The 20,486-nt window shown below is 60.1% G+C and overlaps 1 protein-coding gene across 1 annotated transcript in view; it reads right to left on the reverse strand.

Annotated features, from left to right (window-relative positions):
• TONSL (tonsoku like, DNA repair protein) overlaps positions 1–20,486 on the reverse strand; it is a 130,481-nt gene that overhangs the window by 105,202 nt on the left and 4,793 nt on the right. Inside the window, exons 3-8 of the mRNA XM_082276065.1 lie at positions 12,147–12,289; positions 11,506–11,686; positions 8,544–8,673; positions 6,687–6,858; positions 6,414–6,528; positions 4,727–4,872 (exon numbers count right to left, since the gene is read on the reverse strand). Coding sequence (XP_082132191.1) covers positions 4,727–4,872; positions 6,414–6,528; positions 6,687–6,858; positions 8,544–8,673; positions 11,506–11,686; positions 12,147–12,289 — 887 coding nt within the window. The remainder of the gene's footprint in view (positions 1–4,726; positions 4,873–6,413; positions 6,529–6,686; positions 6,859–8,543; positions 8,674–11,505; positions 11,687–12,146; positions 12,290–20,486) is intronic.

Raw genomic sequence — 20,486 nt, forward strand, 5'->3', positions numbered from 1 at the left:
CACCCCTACACCTCACACCCCTTACAGGTCACCCCTACACCTCACACCCCTTACAGGTCACCCCTACACCTCTCACCCCTTACAGGTCACCCCTACACCTCTCACCCCTATACAGGTCACCCCTACACCTCACACCCCTTACAGGTCACCCCTACACCTCACACCCCTTACAGGTCACCCCTACACCTCTCACCCCTATACAGGTCACCCCTACACCTCGCACCCCTATACGGGTCACCCCTACTCCTCTCACCCCTTACAGGTCACCCCTACACCTCACACCCCTTACAGGTCACCCCTACACCTCTCACCCCTATACAGGTCACCCCTACACCTCACACCCCTTACAGGTCACCCCTACACCTCTCACCCCTATACAGGTCACCCCTACACCTCTCACCCCTATACAGGTCACCCCTACACCTCACACCCCTTACAGGTCACCCCTACACCTCACACCCCTTACAGGTCACCCCTACACCTCTCACCCCTATACAGGTCACCCCTACACCTCACACCCCTTACAGGTCACCCCTACACCTCACACCCCTTACAGGTCACCCCTACACCTCTCACCCCTATACAGGTCACCCCTACACCTCTCACCCCTATACAGGTCACCCCTACACCTCACACCCCTTACAGGTCACCCCTACACCTCACACCCCTTACAGGTCACCCCTACACCTCTCACCCCTATACAGGTCACCCCTACACCTCACACCCCTTACAGGTCACCCCTACACCTCACACCCCTTACAGGTCACCCCTACACCTCTCACCCCTTACAGGTCACCCCTACACCTCTCACCCCTATACAGGTCCCCCCTACACCTCACACCCCTTACAGGTCACCCCTACTCCTCTCACCCCTATACAGGTCACCCCTACACCTCACACCCCTTACAGGTCACCCCTACACCTCTCACCCCTATACAGGTCACCCCTACACCTCACACCCCTTACAGGTCACCCCTACACCTCTCACCCCTATACAGGTCACCCCTACACCTCTCACCCCTATACAGGTCACCCCTACACCTCACACCCCTTACAGGTCACCCCTACACCTCACACCCCTTACAGGTCACCCCTACACCTCTCACCCCTATACAGGTCACCCCTACACCTCACACCCCTTACAGGTCACCCCTACACCTCACACCCCTTACAGGTCACCCCTACACCTCTCACCCCTATACAGGTCACCCCTACACCTCTCACCCCTATACAGGTCACCCCTACACCTCACACCCCTTACAGGTCACCCCTACACCTCACACCCCTTACAGGTCACCCCTACACCTCTCACCCCTATACAGGTCACCCCTACACCTCACACCCCTTACAGGTCACCCCTACACCTCACACCCCTTACAGGTCACCCCTACACCTCTCACCCCTTACAGGTCACCCCTACACCTCTCACCCCTTACAGGTCACCCCTACACCTCTCACCCCTATACAGGTCACCCCTACACCTCACACCCCTTACAGGTCACCCCTACACCTCACACCCCTTACAGGTCACCCCTACACCTCTCACCCCTATACAGGTCACCCCTACACCTCACACCCCTTACAGGTCACCCCTACACCTCTCACCCCTATACAGGTCACCCCTACACCTCGCACCCCTATACGGGTCACCCCTACTCCTCTCACCCCTTACAGGTCACCCCTACACCTCACACCCCTTACAGGTCACCCCTACACCTCTCACCCCTATACAGGTCACCCCTACACCTCACACCCCTTACAGGTCACCCCTACACCTCTCACCCCTATACAGGTCACCCCTACACCTCACACCCCTTACAGGTCACCCCTACACCTCACACCCCTTACAGGTCACCCCTACACCTCACACCCCTTACAGGTCACCCCTACACCTCGCACCCCTATACAGGTCACCCCTACACCTCACACCCCTTACAGGTCACCCCTACACCTCTCACCCCTTACAGGAGGTCACCCCTACACCTCGCACCCCTATACAGGTCACCCCTACACCTCACCTCACACCCCTTACAGGTCACCCCTACACCTCACACCCCTTACAGGTCACCCCTACACCTCGCACCCCTATACAGGTCACCCCTACACCTCTCACCCCTTACAGGTCACCCCTACACCTCACACCTGACCCCAATAAAAGTCAACCCGGGCCCATTACCGGTGACCCCCAACACCTCTCACCCGACCCCCTTATCACTCACCCCTACACCTCACACCCCTTACAGGTCACCCCTACACCTCTCACCCCTATACAGGTCACCCCTACACCTCACACCCCTTACAGGTCACCCCTACACCTCACACCCCTTACAGGTCACCCCTACACCTCACACCCCTTACAGGTCACCCCTACACCTCTCACCCCTATACAGGTCACCCCTACACCTCACACCCCTTACAGGTCACCCCTACACCTCACACCCCTTACAGGTCACCCCTACACCTCTCACCCCTTACAGGTCACCCCTACACCTCTCACCCCTATACAGGTCACCCCTACACCTCACACCCCTTACAGGTCACCCCTACACCTCTCACCCCTTACAGGTCACCCCTACACCTCTCACCCCTATACAGGTCACCCCTACACCTCACACCCCTTACAGGTCACCCCTACACCTCTCACCCCTATACAGGTCACCCCTACACCTCGCACCCCTATACGGGTCACCCCTACTCCTCTCACCCCTTACAGGTCACCCCTACACCTCACACCCCTTACAGGTCACCCCTACACCTCTCACCCCTATACAGGTCACCCCTACACCTCACACCCCTTACAGGTCACCCCTACACCTCTCACCCCTATACAGGTCACCCCTACACCTCTCACCCCTATACAGGTCACCCCTACACCTCACACCCCTTACAGGTCACCCCTACACCTCACACCCCTTACAGGTCACCCCTACACCTCTCACCCCTATACAGGTCACCCCTACACCTCACACCCCTTACAGGTCACCCCTACACCTCACACCCCTTACAGGTCACCCCTACACCTCTCACCCCTATACAGGTCACCCCTACACCTCTCACCCCTATACAGGTCACCCCTACACCTCACACCCCTTACAGGTCACCCCTACACCTCACACCCCTTACAGGTCACCCCTACACCTCTCACCCCTATACAGGTCACCCCTACACCTCACACCCCTTACAGGTCACCCCTACACCTCACACCCCTTACAGGTCACCCCTACACCTCTCACCCCTTACAGGTCACCCCTACACCTCTCACCCCTATACAGGTCACCCCTACACCTCACACCCCTTACAGGTCACCCCTACTCCTCACACCCCTTACAGGTCCCCCCTACACCTCACACCCCTTACAGGTCACCCCTACTCCTCTCACCCCTATACAGGTCACCCCTACACCTCACACCCCTTACAGGTCACCCCTACTCCTCACACCCCTTACAGGTCACCCCTACACCTCACACCCCTTACAGGTCACCCCTACACCTCTCACCCCTTACAGGAGGTCACCCCTACACCTCGCACCCCTATACAGGTCACCCCTACACCTCACACCCCTTACAGGTCACCCCTACACCTCACACCCCTTACAGGTCACCCCTACACCTCGCACCCCTATACAGGTCACCCCTACACCTCACACCCCTTACAGGTCACCCCTACACCTCTCACCCCTATACAGGTCACCCCTACACCTCACACCCCTTACAGGTCACCCCTACACCTCACACCCCTTACAGGTCACCCCTACACCTCTCACCCCTTACAGGTCACCCCTACACCTCTCACCCCTATACAGGTCACCCCTACACCTCTCACCCCTTACAGGTCACCCCTACACCTCTCACCCCTTACAGGTCACCCCTACACCTCTCACCCCTATACAGGTCACCCCTACACCTCACACCCCTTACAGGTCACCCCTACTCCTCACACCCCTTACAGGTCACCCCTACACCTCACACCCCTTACAGGTCACCCCTACACCTCTCACCCCTTACAGGAGGTCACCCCTACACCTCGCACCCCTATACAGGTCACCCCTACACCTCACACCCCTTACAGGTCACCCCTACACCTCACACCCCTTACAGGTCACCCCTACACCTCACACCCCTTACAGGTCACCCCTACACCTCACACCCCTTACAGGTCACCCCTACACCTCACACCCCTTACAGGTCACCCCTACACCTCGCACCCCTATACAGGTCACCCCTACACCTCTCACCCCTTACAGGTCACCCCTACACCTCACACCTGACCCCAATAAAAGTCAACCCGGGCCCATTACCGGTGACCCCCAACACCTCTCACCCGACCCCCTTATCACTCACCCCCACACCACCTTTCACCTGGGCCTATTATAGGTCATCCCCACCTATCTCATTTACCCACCCCCACACACAACTCTTACAGGTCCATGTGGGGCCCCATTGATCAAGCAACCAGGAGAGTGGCAGAAAACCCAGCAGTGTGACATGGGGGAGGGGGGGGGGGGTAAAACATTTTCAGCTTATAGACGGGTCGCAGCTTTCTCAGTAATGATCTCCCCACAAAGGACGGCCCAGGACACCCTCAGTATTCAGAGGACAGCTTGGATCCCCCATCCTCAGAGAATGGACTGGGCGCCCCCCCCCCCCCCCCCCCAAGTCTTCAGAGGATAACCCAGAATTCCCCCAGACCTCAGAGGACAGTCAGGATTCCCCTCCCCCAGCCTCACCTGCAGCTTGTAATACTCCACGGCTTTGCTGTAAGAGGACACTTTACAGTAGAGGTCTCCAAGCTGCTCATACAGTGGTAGCGCCCCCTGCTGGTCTCCCTCCTCAAGCTCTGATAACGCCTCTTCTAGATGGCAGCCCTTTATAGCTGTAAGAAAGCAGAAGGTTCAGATACAGACGTTGTGTATGTGAGGAGGCAGGAAGACACCAGCGGTCTGGGGTACAATGACCTGACGAGGGGAGAGAGGTCCATGGGCAGAATGATGGGTCCAAGTGTGACCGTGGGGGAAAGGTGGGGGGGGGGGGGTGGAAGAGCCTAAGAGGATGGCCAGTGTCCATCTCCACCAATCAGAACAGGGAGGGGAGAAGGTGACATCACCCCGATTGTTGACCATAATGGAGCAGTATGATGGGGGGGGGGGGTCATAGTCAGAGGACGGTCATTCTACGTCATTAATAAGGATAGAGGGGTGAAAAGGTGGGGGGTGGGAGTCTTAGAGGATGGCCAGCCCTCATCTCCACCAATCAGAATATAGAGGGGTGAGAAGGTGGGGGGTGGGAGTCTTAGAGGATGGCCAGCCTCCATCTCCACCAATCAGAATATAGAGGGGTGAGAAGGTGGGGGGGGGAGTCTTAGAGGATGGCCAGCCCTCATCTCCACCAATCAGAATATAGAAGGGTGAGAAGGTGGGGGGTGGGAGTCTTAGAGGATGGCCAGCCCTCATCTCCACCAATCAGAATATAGAGGGGTGAGAAGGTGGGGGGTGGGAGTCTTAGAGGATGGCCAGCCTCCATCTCCACCAATCAGAATATAGAGGGGTGAGAAGGTGGGGGGTGGGAGTCTTAGAGGATGGCCAGCCCTCATCTCCACCAATCAGAATATAGAGGGGTGAGAAGGTGGGGGGTGGGAGTCTTAGAGGATGGCCAGCCCTCATCTCCACCAATCAGAATATAGAGGGGTGAGAAGGTGGGGGTGGGAGTCTTAGAGGATGGCCAGCCCTCATCTCCACCAATCAGAATATAGAGGGGTGAGAAGGTGGGGGTGGGAATCTTAGAGGATGGCCAGCCTCCATCTCCACCAATCAGAATATAGAGGGGTGAGAAGGTGGGGGTGGGAATCTTAGAGGATGGCCAGCCTCCATCTCCACCAATCAGAATATAGAGGGGTGAGAAGGTGGGGGTGGGAATCTTAGAGGATGGTCAGCCTCCATCTCCACCAATCAGAATATAGAGGGGTGAGAAGGTGGGGGGTGGGAGTCTTAGAGGATGGCCAGCCTCCATCTCCACCAATCAGAATATAGAGGGGTGAGAAGGTGGGGGGGGGGGGGGTCATAGAGGATGGCCAGCCTCCATCTCCACCAATCAGAATATAGAGGGGTGAGAAGGTGGGGGTGGGGTCATAGAGGATGGCCAGCCTCCATCTCCACCAATCAGAATATAGAGGGGTGAGAAGGTGGGGGTGGGGTCATAGAGGATGGCCAGCCTTCATCTCCACCAATCAGAATATAGAGGGGTGAGAAGGTGGGGGTGGGGTCATAGAGGATGGCCAGCCTCCATCTCCACCAATCAGAATATAGAGGGGTAAGGTGACATCACCCCAATAGGCGGCCATGTTGGGTCAGTATGACGGGAGGAGGTCGCAGTCATTCTACGGTCAGATGATTGGAACGTGTCGTCAGCCAATCTCACCGTATTTCAAGTTGCGGCGTACGACGTCTCGATCCGACTGCTGCAGACTTCCCAAACGAAAAGCCTTCTTCAGTGAGCGCTTCCCCGCCAGCAGATCCCCCAGAGAAAGCAAAGTCTGAGAGAGAGGAGAACATATGAAGAGAAGCTGCCACAGCCTCACCCCCCCCCCCCCCAATAAGTCTAGGGGGGCGAGTGGGCCAATGGGGGCTCTATATATGATATGCAATACACAGCCTGCCCACTACTGAGAACAGAATTGTTCCTCCCCCTCACCTGGCCAATGCTGCCATAACATTCGCTCTCCATGTGCTTGTCCCGCATACGGCGGGCGCACTCCCGGGCCGCCTCCCAGCAGCGGATGGCCTTGGAATGTTCGCCGTTCCGTAGGTGGATCCCAGCCAGGTTAACGTTGGCTCGGTACAAATCTTCATGGAGCTGAGTCTGTCTGTGAGAAAGAACAGAGAGTGAGAGGACGAAGGGGAGGGAGGAGGAGGGCATGGGGAGTACAGAGAGGAAGAGGGGGGGAGGGGAGAGAAAGAGAGGGGGGAGAGCTTGGGGGGAGTATAGAGAGGAAGAGGAGGGAAGAGCTCGGGGGAGTACAGAGAGGAAGAGGAGGGAAGAGCTCGGGGGGAGCACAGAGAGGAAGAGGAGGGAAGAGCTCGGGGGGAGCACAGAGAGGAAGAGGAGGGAAGAGCTCGGGGGGAGCACAGAGAGGAAGAGGAGGGAAGAGCTCAGGAGGAGGGAAGAGCTCGGGGGGAGCACAGAGAGGAAGAGGAGGGAAGAGCTCGGGGGAGCACAGAGAGGAAGAGGAGGGAAGAGCTCGGGGGGAGTACAGAGAGGAAGAGGAGGGAAGAGCTCGGGGGGAGTACAGAGAGGAAGAGGAGGGAAGAGCTCGGGGGGAGCACAGAGAGGAAGAGGAGGGGGGAGTATAGAGAGGAAGAGGAGGGAAGAGCTCGGGGGGAGTACAGAGAGGAAGAGGAGGGAAGAGCTCGGGGGGAGCACAGAGAGGAAGAGGAGGGAAGAGCTCGGGGGGAGCACAGAGAGGAAGAGGAGGGAAGAGCTCGGGGGGAGCACAGAGAGGAAGAGGAGGGAAGAGCTCGGGGGGAGCACAGAGAGGAAGAGGAGGGAAGAGCTCAGGAGGAGGGAAGAGCTCGGGGGGAGCACAGAGAGGAAGAGGAGGGAAGAGCTCGGGGGAGCACAGAGAGGAAGAGGAGGGAAGAGCTCGGGGGGAGTACAGAGAGGAAGAGGAGGGAAGAGCTCGGGGGGAGTACAGAGAGGAAGAGGAGGGAAGAGCTCGGGGGGAGCACAGAGAGGAAGAGGAGGGGGGAGTATAGAGAGGAAGAGGAGGGAAGAGCTCGGGGGGAGCACAGAGAGGAAGAGGAGGGAAGAGCTCGGGGGGAGCACAGAGAGGAAGCGGAGGGAAGAGCTCGGGGGGAGCACAGAGAGGAAGCGGAGGGAAGAGCTCGGGGGGGGAGTACAGAGAGGAAGAGGAGGAAAGAGCTCGGGGGAGCACAGAGAGGAAGAGGAGGGAAGAGCTCGGGGGGAGCACAGAGAGGAAGAGGAGGGAAGAGCTCGGGGGGAGCACAGAGAGGAAGAGGAGGGAAGAGCTCGGGGAGTACAGAGAGGAAGAGGAGGGAAGAGCTCGGGGGGAGCACAGAGAGGAAGAGGAGGGAAGAGCTCAGGGGGGGTACAGAGAGGAAGAGGAGGGAAGAGCTCGGGGGGAGCACAGAGAGGAAGAGGAGGGAAGAGCTCGGGGGGAGTACAGAGAGGAAGAGGAGGGAAGAGCTCGGGGGGAGCACAGAGAGGAAGAGGAGGGAAGAGCTCGGGGGGAGTACAGAGAGGAAGAGGAGGGAAGAGCTCGGGGGGAGTACAGAGAGGAAGAGGAGGGAAGAGCTCGTGGGGAGTACAGAGCGGAAGAGGAGGGAAGAGCTCGGGGGGAGCACAGAGAGGAAGAGGAGGGAAGAGCTCGGGGGGAGCACAGAGAGGAAGAGGAGGGAAGAGCTCGGGGGGAGCACAGAGAGGAAGAGGAGGGAAGAGCTCGGGGGAGCACAGAGAGGAAGAGGAGGGAAGACCTCGGGGGGGGGGGGGGGGAGTATAAAGAGGAGGAGGGAAAAGGAGGATCAGGATTACTCAGAGATGAAGATACTCTTCCGGATGTAGTAGCTACACTTGTCTGGTTTTCCCATGATGTCATAAAGGAAGCCCAGATTCAGGAAGAGGCGGGCTCTCATTTCACTCAGATCTCGCTGAGACACTTTGCCTGAAAGAGAATCAGTAACCAATCAGAGCCCTGCTCATACCAGACACACCCCAGAATATCTCCCAACTAGGATTAAGGTAGCTCCTCCCATCACCCACCACAGCCAACCATCCTCTGTCTCCTCCACCTCCCATCTACTATGACTGGCAACCCTCCTCGATTTACCGTCTTCTACCACCACCAATCTTCCTCTACCTCCTCCGTTTACCATCTAGTCCTCTCCAAAAGCCCCTGTCCTGGTTGGGGCGGTCACACCCTAATTTCCCATCAACTACCACCACCAACCTTCCTCTACCTCCTCCGTCTTCTACCACCACCAACCTTCCTCTACCTCCTCCGTCTTCTACCATCACCAACCCTCCTCTACCTCCTCCGTCTACCACCACCAACCCTCCTCTACCTCCTCCATCTTCTACCACCACCAACCCTCCTCTACCTCCTCCGTCTTCTACCACCACCAACCCTCCTCTACCTCCTCCGTCTTCTACCATCACCAACCCTCCTCTACCTTCTCCGTCTTCTACCATCACCAACCCTCCTCTACCTCCTCCGTCTTCTACCATCACCAACCCTCCTCTACCTCCTCCATCTTCTACCACCACCAACCCTCCTCTACCTCCTCCGTCTTCTACCATCACCAACCCTCCTCTACCTCCTCCATCTTCTACCACCACCAACCCTCCTCTACCTCCTCCGTCTTCTACCACCACCAACCCTCCTCTACCTCCTCCGTCTTCTACCACCACCAACCCTCCTCTACCTCCTCCGTCTTCTACCACCACCAACCCTCCTCTACCTCCTCCGTCTTCTACCATCACCAACCCTCCTCTACCTCCTCCGTCTTCTACCATCACCAACCCTCCTCTACCTCCTCCGTCTTCTACCACCACCAACCCTCCTCTACCTCCTCCGTCTTCTACCATCACCAACCCTCCTCTACCTCCTCCGTCTTCTACCATCACCAACCCTCCTCTACCTCCTCCGTCTACCACCACCAACCCTCCTCTACCTCCTCCGTCTTCTACCACCACCAACCTTCCTCTACCTCCTCCGTCTTCTACCACCATCAACCCTCCTCTACCTCCTCCGTCTTCTACCACCACCAACCCTCCTCTACCTCCTCCGTCTACCACCACCAACCCTCCTCTACCTCCTCCATCTTCTACCACCACCAACCCTCCTCTACCTCCTCCATCTTCTACCACCACCAACCCTCCTCTACCTCCTCCGTCTTCTACCACCACCAACCCTCCTCTACCTCCTCCGTCTTCTACCACCACCAACCCTCCTCTACCTCCTCCGTCTTCTACCACCACCAACCCTCCTCTACCTCCTCCATCTTCTACCACTACCAACCCTCCTCTACCTCCTCCGTCTTCTACCACCCCCGACCCTCCTCTACCTCCTCCATCTTCTACCACCACCAACCCTCCTCTACCTCCTCCATCTTCTACCACCATCAACCCTCCTCTACTTCCTCCGTCTTCTACCACCCCCAACCCTCCTCTACCTCCTCCGTCTTCTACCACCACCAACCCTCCTCTACCTCCTCCATCTTCTACCACCATCAACCTTCCTCTACCTCCTCCGTCTTCTACCATCACCAACCCTCCTCTACCTCCTCCATCTTCTACCACCATCAACCCTCCTCTACTTCCTCCGTCTTCTACCACCCCCAACCCTCCTCTACCTCCTCCGTCTTCTACCACCACCAACCCTCCTCTACCTCCTCCATCTTCTACCACCACCAACCCTCCTCTACCTCCTCCATCTTCTACCACCACCAACCCTCCTCTACCTCCTCCATCTTCTACCACCACCAACCCTCCTCTACCTCCTCCATCTTCTACCACCACCAACCCTCCTCTACCTCCTCCGTCTTCTACCACCACCAACCCTCCTCTACCTCCTCCGTCTTCTAACATCACCAACCTTCCTCTACCTCCTCCGTCTTCTAACATCACCAACCCTCCTCTACCTCCTCCCGTCTTCTAACATCACCAACCCTCCTCTACCTCCTCCGTCTTCTACCACCATCAACCCTCCTCTACCATCACCAACCCTCCTCTACCTCCTCCGTCTTCTACCATCACCAACCCTCCTCTACCTCCTCCGTCTTCTACCACCACCAACCCTCCTCTACCTCCTCCGTCTTCTACCACCACCAACCCTCCTCTACCTCCTCCGTCTTCTACCACCACCAACCCTCCTCTACCTCCTCCGTCTTCTACCACCACCAACCCTCCTCTACCTCCTCCGTCTACCACCACCAACCCTCCTCTACCTCCTCCATCTTCTACCACCACCAACCCTCCTCTACCTCCTCCATCTTCTACCACCACCAACCCTCCTCTACCTCCTCCGTCTTCTACCACCCCCGACCCTCCTCTACCTCCTCCGTCTTCTAACATCACCAACCTTCCTCTACCTCCTCCGTCTTCTAACATCACCAACCCTCCTCTAGCTCCTCCGTCTTCTAACATCACCAACCCTCCTCTACCTCCTCCGTCTTCTAACATCACCAACCTTCCTCTACCTCCTCCGTCTTCTAACATCACCAACCCTCCTCTACCTCCTCCGTCTTCTACCACCACCAACCTTCCTCTACCTCCTCCATCTTCTACCACCACCAACCTTCCTCTACCTCCTCCGTCTTCTACCACCCCGACCCTCCTCTACCTCCTCCATCTTCTACCACCCCGACTCTCCTCTACCTCCTCCATCTTCTACCACCACCAACCCTCCTCTACCTCCTCCGTCTTCTACCACCACAAACCCTCCTCTACCTCCTCCGTCTTCTACCACCACCAACCCCCTTCCACTGATGTTCACCTTCTAGACGCTCATCCACAATTGCCAAACTCTTCAGGAAGGCCTCTTCTGCTGGGCGTTGAGCCTCTACCTTCCCTACCTCACACATATATAGGTAGGTGCGGCCTATGGTGGCCAAAGCTCTCTGCTCCTCAATGTCCGAGGAGACCGACTTGGCCAAGTCCATGTGCAGGTGCTGATGCTGTGGGGCAGAAGAAAGGAAAGTCTATTAGTCATGATCCACTGCCCGGGAGGGAATGGGGGGTTGGCACAGAATATTAACCTACCACCACCATCCTGCATCCTTATCACTACAATATCCAGCTACAGACTGAAGGGGGAGGGGCACACAGGATAGGATTCAGACTACAATCATCCAACCCTCTCCTGATGTATGGGGCTCACCAACATCACCTCCTCCCTAGGGCTGGAATTTTTTTGCCTCTTTCTGATGTTTGCAGAGATCGTCCAGCTTGTGCTGCTTATTGGATGTGAAATGTTGGGACTCTGAACCAACAATGGACCGTCCTCATGTCCAGCCAGGTGCTGATTGCAGAAAGAGAGCCCAGAAAAGTGCAGCAGATCCATCTCATGATAAACTCCCCGCCCCCATCATCACCACACACAATCCAATCACATGCCTCTGTTTCTGGGGTACTTACCTTCAGGGCGGCCTCATAATTCCCCAACTCTGCGAAGCATTCCCCAATTTTCCGATTAGCCACAGCACAGCCAATGACATCGCCCAATCCCTGGCAGATCCCCAGCTCCTGCCGGTGCTCCTCGATGGCCTCCTGGAATCGTCCTGTGAAGACAAAGACGACCATCAATGGAAGAACGAACGCACAGATCATCCAACCTAAACCCGAGGGTCAACAACCAATCAGAGCCCCAGAAGACCTTCCTAAAATTCTGCAATAATAATAAATACCAAATGCTTTACCTGTAAAAATATCTGAATGAAAAGCGAATTATCCGTTGGCGCTTCGACTCCGCACCTCAGGTTATTCTGCGTCTTCCACCAGGGTGACCCCTTTACATGTTAGGCTCAGCTACGGAATGGGGGACACACGGAGCAATGGGGGGGACACACGGAGCGATGGGGGGGGACACACACGGAGCGATGGGGGGGGGACACACGGAGCGATGGGGGGGGGACACACACGGAGCGATGGGGGGGGGAACACACACGGAGCGATGGGGGGAACACACACGGAGCGATGGGGGGAACACACACGGAGCGATGGGGGGAACACACACGGAGCGATGGGGGGAACACACACGGAGCGATGGGGGGGGACACACACAGAGCGATGGGGGGGGGACACACACAGAGCGATGGGGGGGGGACACACACAGAGCGATGGGGGGGGGGACACACACAGAGCGATGGGGGGGGGGACACACACAGAGCGATGGGGGGGGGACACACACAGAGCGATGGGGGGGGGACACACACAGAGCGATGGGGGGGGGGACACACACAGAGCGATGGGGGGGGGGACACACACAGAGCGATGGGGGGGGGACACACACAGAGCGATGGGGGGGGGACACACACAGAGCGATGGGGGGGGGACACACACAGAGCGATGGGGGGGGGACACACACAGAGCGATGGGGGGGACACACACAGAGCGATGGGGGGGACACACAGAGCGATGGGGGGGACACACAGAGCGATGGGGGGGACACACACGGAGCGATGGGGGGGGACACACACGGAGCGATGGGGAGGGACACACAGAGCGATGGGGGGGGACACACACAGAGCGATGGGGGGGGACACACAGAGCGATGGGGGGGACACACAGAGCGATGGGGGGGACACACAGAGCGATGGGGGGGACACACAGAGCGATGGGGGGGACACACACGGAGCGATGGGGGGGGGGGGACACACACGGAGCGATGGGGGGGGGGGGACACACACGGAGCGATGGGGGGGGGGACACACACGGAGCGATGGGGGGGACACACAGAGCGATGGGGGGGACACACAGAGCGATGGGGGGGGGGGGACACACAGAGCGATGGGGGGGGGGGACACACAGAGCGATGGGGGGGGACACACAGAGCGATGGGGGGGGACACACAGAGCGATGGGGGGGGACACACAGAGCGATGGGGGGGGACACACAGAGCGATGGGGGGACACACACGGAGCAATGGGGGGGGGGGGACACACACGGAGCGATGGGGGGGGGGGGGGACACACACGGAGCGATGGGGGGGGGGACACACACGGAGCGATGGGGGGGGGGGGACACACAGAGCGATGGGGGGGGACACACGGAACGATGGGGGGGACACACACGGAGCGATGGGGGGGACACACACGGAACAATGGGGGGACACACACACGGAGCGATGGGGGGACACACACACGGAGCGATGGGGGGGACACACACGGAGCGATGGGGGGGACACACACGGAGCGATGGGGGGGACACACACGGAGCGATGGGGGGGGGGACACACACGGAGCGATGGGGGGGGGGACACACACGGAGCGATGGGGGGGGGGACACACACGGAGCGATGGGGGGGGGACACACACGGAGCGATGGGGGGGGGACACACAGAGCGATGGGGGGGGGACACACAGAGCGATGGGGGGGGGACACACGGAGCGATGGGGGGGGGACACACGGAGCGATGGGGGGGGGACACACGGAGCGATGGGGGGGGGACACACGGAGCGATGGGGGGGACACACGGAGCGATGGGGGGGGGACACACGGAGCGATGGGGGGGGACACACGGAGCGATGGGGGGGGCACACACGGAGCGATGGGGGGGGGGGGGACACACACGGAGCGATGGGGGGGACACACACGGAGCGATGGGGGGGACACACACGGAGCGATGGGGGGGGACACACACGGAGCCATGGGGGGGGACACACACGGAGCGATGGGGGGAACACACAGAGCGATGGGGGGAACACACACGGAGCGATGGGGGGGGGGACACACACGGAGCGATGGGGGGGACACACAGAGCGATGGGGGGGACACACAGAGCGATGGGGGGGACACACAGAGCGATGGGGGGGACACACACGGAGCGATGGGGGGGGGACACACGGAGCGATGGGGGGGGGGACACACGGAGCGATGGGGGGGACACACACGGAGCGATGGGGGGACACACACGGAGCGATGGGGGGACACACACGGAGCGATGGGGGGACACACACGGAGCGATGGGGGGGGGACACACAAAGAGCGATGGGGGGGGGACACACACAGAGCGATGGGGGGGGGGACACACACAGAGCGATGGGGGGGGACACACGGAGCGATGGGGGGACACACACGGAGCGATGGGGGGGACACACACGGAGCGATGGGGGGGGGGGGGACACACACGGAGCGATGGGGGGGGACACACACAGAGCGATGGGGGGGGGACACACACAGAGCGATGGGGGGAGGACACACACAGAGCGATGGGGGGGGGGGACACACACAGAGCGATGGGGGGGGGGACACACAGAGCGATGGGGGGGGACACACGGAGCGATGGTGGGGGACACACGGAGCGATGGGGGGGGACACACGGAGCGATGGGGGGGGACACACACGGAGCGATGGGGGGAACACACAGAGCGATGGGGGGGACACACAGAGCGATGGGGGGGACACACAGAGCGATGGGGGGGACACACACGGAGCGATGGGGGGGGACACACACGGAGCGATGGGGGGGGACACACACGGAGTGATGGGGGGGGGACACACACGGAGCGATGGGGGGGGGACACACACGGAGCGATGGGGGGGGGGGGACACACACGGAGTGATGGGGGGGACACACGGAGCGATGGGGGGGACACACGGAGCGATGGGGGGGACACACGGAGCGATGGGGGGGACACACGGAGCGATGGGGGGGACACACGGAGCGATGGGGGGGACACACGGAGCGATGGGGGGGGACACACGGAGCGATGGGGGGGGGGACACACACGGAGCGATGGGGGGGGGACACACACGGAGCGATGGGGGGGGGACACACACAGAGCGATGGGGGGGGGTCACACGGAGCGATGGGGGGGGTCACACGGAGCGATGGGGGGGGACACACGGAGCGATGGGGGGGGACACACACGGAGCGATGGGGGGGGGGGGACACACACGGAGCGATGGGGGGGGGGACACACACGGAGCGATGGGGGGGGGACACACACGGAGCGATGGGGGGGGGGACACACACGGAGCGATGGGGGGGGACACACACGGAGCGATGGGGGGGGGACACACACGGAGCGATGGGGGGGGGACACACACGGAGCGATGGGGGGGGACACACACGGAGCGATGGGGGGGGGACACACACGGAGCGATGGGGGGGGACACACACGGAGCGATGGGGGGGGGACACACGGAGCGATGGGGGGGGGGACACACACGGAGCGATGGGGGGGGGGACACACACGGAGCGATGGGGGGGGGGACACGGAGCGATGGGGGGGACACACGGAGCGATGGGGGGGACACACACGGAGCGATGGGGGGGGACACACAGAGCGATGGGGGGGACACACAGAGCGATGGGGGGGGACACACAGAGCGATGGGGGGGGACACACAGAGCGATGGGGGGGGACACACAGAGCGATGGGGGGGGACACACGGAGCGATGGGGGGGACACACGGAGCGATGGGGGGGGACACACGGAGCGATGGGGGGGACACACGGAGCGATGGGGGGGACACAGAGCGATGGGGGGGACACACACGGAGCGATGGGGGGGACACACGGAGCGATGGGGGGGACACACGGAGCGATGGGGGGGACACACGGAGCGATGGGGGGGACACACGGAGCGATGGGGGGGACACACGGAGCGATGGGGGGGGGGACACGGAGCGATGGGGGGGGGACACACACGGAGCGATGGGGGGGGGGACACACACGGAGCGATGGGGGGGGGACACACACAGAGCGATGGGGGGGGGTCACACGGAGCGATGGGGGGGGTCACACGGAGCGATGGGGGGGACACACGGAGCGATGGGGGGGGGACACACACGGAGTGATGGGGGGGGGGGGACACACACGGAGCGATGGGGGGGGGGACACACACGGAGCGATGGGGGGGGACACACACGGAGCGATGGGGGGGGGGACACACACGGAGCGATGGGGGGGGACACACACGGAGCGATGGGGGGGGGACACACACGGAGCGATGGGGGGGGACACACACGGAGCGATGGGGGGGGACACACACGGAGCGATGGGGGGGGACACACACGGAGCGATGGGGGGGGGACACACACGGAGCGATGGGGGGGACACACGGAGCGATGGGGGGGACACACGGAGCGATGGGGGGGACACACACGGAGCGATGGGGGGGGACACACAGAGCGATGGGGGGGACACACAGAGCGATGGGGGGGGACACACAGAGCGATGGGGGGGGACACACAGAGCGATGGGGGGGGACACACAGAGCGATGGGGGGGGACACACAGAGCGATGGGGGGGACACACGGAGCGATGGGGGGGACACACGGAGCGATGGGGGGGACACACGGAGCGATGGGGGGGACACACGGAGCGATGGGGGGGACACACGGAGCGATGGGGGGGACACACGGAGCGATGGGGGGGACACAGAGCGATGGGGGGGACACACACGGAGCGATGGGGGGGGGGACACACACGAAGCGATGGGGGGGGACACACGGAGCGATGGGGGGGACACAGGAGAGGGTCCAGGCTGGATGACCATAGACATTCCCCACCTGACCTCAGTGAACGCAGGAGGCGTGTCCTGGGAGGAGGCGTGTCCTGGGAGGAGGCGTGTCCTGGAAGGAGGCGTGTCCTGGAAGGAGGCGTGTCCTGGGAGGAGTAGACGGCTCACAGTGAAGTCCGGATCTCCAATAATAACATTAACATTCTACAATACTGCAATAAATGTTATTATCGGAGATTCGGACTTCACTGTGAGCCGTCTACTCCTCCCAGGACACGCCTCCTTCCAGGACACGCCTCCTCCCAGGACACGCCTCCTGCGTTCACTGAGGTCAGGTGGGGAATGTCTATGGCCGACTAATGGAGGGAGGCAGCGGCCAATGACTGAAGGGAGGCAGCGGCCAATGACTGGAGGGAGGCTGCAGCCAATGACTGGAGGGAGGCAGCGGCCAATGACTGGAGGGAGGCAGCGGCCAATGACTGGAGGGAGGCAGCGGCCAATGACTGGAGGGAGGCAGCGGCCAATGACTGGAGGGAGGCAGCGGCCAATGACTGGAGGGAGGCAGCGGCCAATGACTGGAGGGAGGCAGCGGCCAATGACTGGAGGGAGGCAGCGGCCAATGACTGGAGGGAGGCAGCGGCCAATGACTGGAGGGAGGCAGCGGCCAATGACTGGAGGGAGGCAGCGGCCAATGACTGGAGGGAGGCAGCGGCCAATGACTGGACTGGGATCTCATACTGTGGAAGGTGAGAGGTGAAGTTCCACCATTGTCCATTCTCAGGTCTCTCTAGCACTGATCGATCGATCGATATTTTCAGTGTTTTTCCAGCCTCTCCTTGTGAAGGGATCCGGGTCGGTTTTTTGAATTTGGCGCCGAGTACCGGGAAGTGATGTCATGATGTGACTTCTCGGTATTTTCCATGGAGACCGGGGTCTGCTCTTTGGTTTGGCCGGTGGGACAGGAGACCGGGGCGAGCTGCGGATGGGGGGGGGATTGTGGGACGTCCCCTCCCGCTCCTTGTAATGACAGCCGACCATTGGCTATGGACGCCGGTACCGGGGTGACGCCTTTAGCTGCAGGGATCACTCCAGGTGAAGAACTTTCCCTAAATATCGGTAATCCCCGGGGCCGATTCCGATAGATCGGCCCTCCATATATCCGTGGTGCTGATAATCGGTCGATCTCTACACTTCCTCTCCACACCCGGGGGGGGGGGGGGTTTATTTTGAAGACTCCTCCCCCTGCATCCCCAATACTAGATGAGATATCATTGTAAGTTTGAGTGGGCGTGTCCAAAAGGTTCTGTGATTGGTTGGATATCTCAGGGATAATATGGGCCAGGTTGATGTGCAGCTATCCAGAGACATGGGGAGAGGCGCCCCCTAGGGGGGAGTACAGGTAAGTGTGGAATGTAGTCAGTGTGAGGCTCCAATCACACGGCCGCGACTTGTCAGGTGACTTCTGTGCCCTCAAGTCGCCCCAAATCGCTTGTCATAACAAATCCAATGTTAATCAATCAGTGCCGTCTTCATTGGCACTACTGGAGTCACTCCGAAGGGTCCGGTACTACTTTGAGGCGACCTGTGATCCGACCGTCCCATAGACTTCAATGGGAGTCGCCTCCAAGTCAGATCCTTATCTTCATTGAAGCGACTTTCCAGGAAGAAGAAGGAAAATTAGCCAGGCCTACAGTCCCTGTATACCATTATCTCTGCCTGGTCTGTGTGAGTGGCGCTGATTCGTGGCGCTGATACGTGGCGCTGATTCGTGGCGCTGATTCGTGGCGCTGATACGTGACGCTGATACGTGGCGCTGATTCGTGACGCTGATTCGTGGCGCTGATACGTGGCGCTGATTCGTGGCGCTGATTCGTGGCGCTGATTCGTGGCGCTGATACCTGGCGCTGATACCTGGCGCTGATACCTGGCGCTGATACCTGGCGCTGATTCGTGGCGCTGATTCGTGACGCTGATACGTGGCGCTGATTCGTGACGCTGATATGTGGCGCTGATACGTGGCGCTGATACGTGGCGCTGATTCGTGACGCTGATTCGTGGCGCTGATACGTGACGCTGATACGTGGCGCTGATACGTGACGCTGATACGTGGCGCTGATTCGTGACGCTGATTCGTGGCGCTGATACGTGACGCTGATACGTGGCGCTGATTCGTGACGCTGATACGTGGCGCTGATACGTGACGCTGATACGTGGCGCTGATTCGTGGCGCTGATTCGTGGCGCTGATACGTGGCGCTGATTCGTGGCGCTGATACGTGGCGCTGATACGTGGCGCTGATTCGTGGCGCTGATACGTGGCGCTGATTCGTGACGCTGATTCGTGGCGCTGATACGTGGCGCTGATTCGTGGCGCTGATTCGTGGCGCTGATTCGTGGCGCTGATACCTGGCGCTGATACCTGGCGCTGATACCTGGCGCTGATACCTGGCGCTGATTCGTGGCGCTGATTCGTGACGCTGATACGTGGCGCTGATTCGTGACGCTGATATGTGGCGCTGATACGTGGCGCTGATACGTGGCGCTGATTCGTGGCGCTGATTCGTGGACGCTGATTCGTGGCGCTGATACGTGACGCTGATACGTGGCGCTGATACGTGACGCTGATACGTGGCGCTGATTCGTGACGCTGATTCGTGGCGCTGATACGTGACGCTGATACGTGGCGCTGATTCGTGGCGCTGATTCGTGGCGCTGATTCGTGGCGCTGATTCGTGGCGCTGATACCTGGCGCTGATACCTGGCGCTGATACCTGGCGCTGATACCTGGCGCTGATTCGTGGCGCTGATTCGTGACGCTGATACGTGGCGCTGATTCGTGACGCTGATATGTGGCGCTGATACGTGGCGCTGATACGTGGCGCTGATTCGTGACGCTGATTCGTGGCGCTGATACGTGACGCTGATACGTGGCGCTGATACGTGACGCTGATACGTGGCGCTGATTCGTGACGCTGATTCGTGGCGCTGATACGTGACGCTGATACGTGGCGCTGATTCGTGACGCTGATACGTGGCGCTGATACGTGACGCTGATACGTGGCGCCTGATTCGTGGCGCTGATTCGTGGCGCTGATACGTGGCGCTGATTCGTGGCGCTGATACGTGGCGCTGATACGTGACGCTGATTCGTGGCGCTGATACGTGGCGCTGATTCGTGACGCTGATTCGTGGCGCTGATACGTGGCGCTGATTCGTGGCGCTGATTCGTGGCGCTGATTCGTGGCGCTGATACCTGGCGCTGATACCTGGCGCTGATACCTGGCGCTGATA

Source organism: Pelophylax lessonae (assembly GCF_965119305.1).
Source record: "Pelophylax lessonae genome assembly, contig: HAP1_SCAFFOLD_267, whole genome shotgun sequence".
Taxonomy (NCBI): Eukaryota; Metazoa; Chordata; class Amphibia; order Anura; family Ranidae; genus Pelophylax; species Pelophylax lessonae.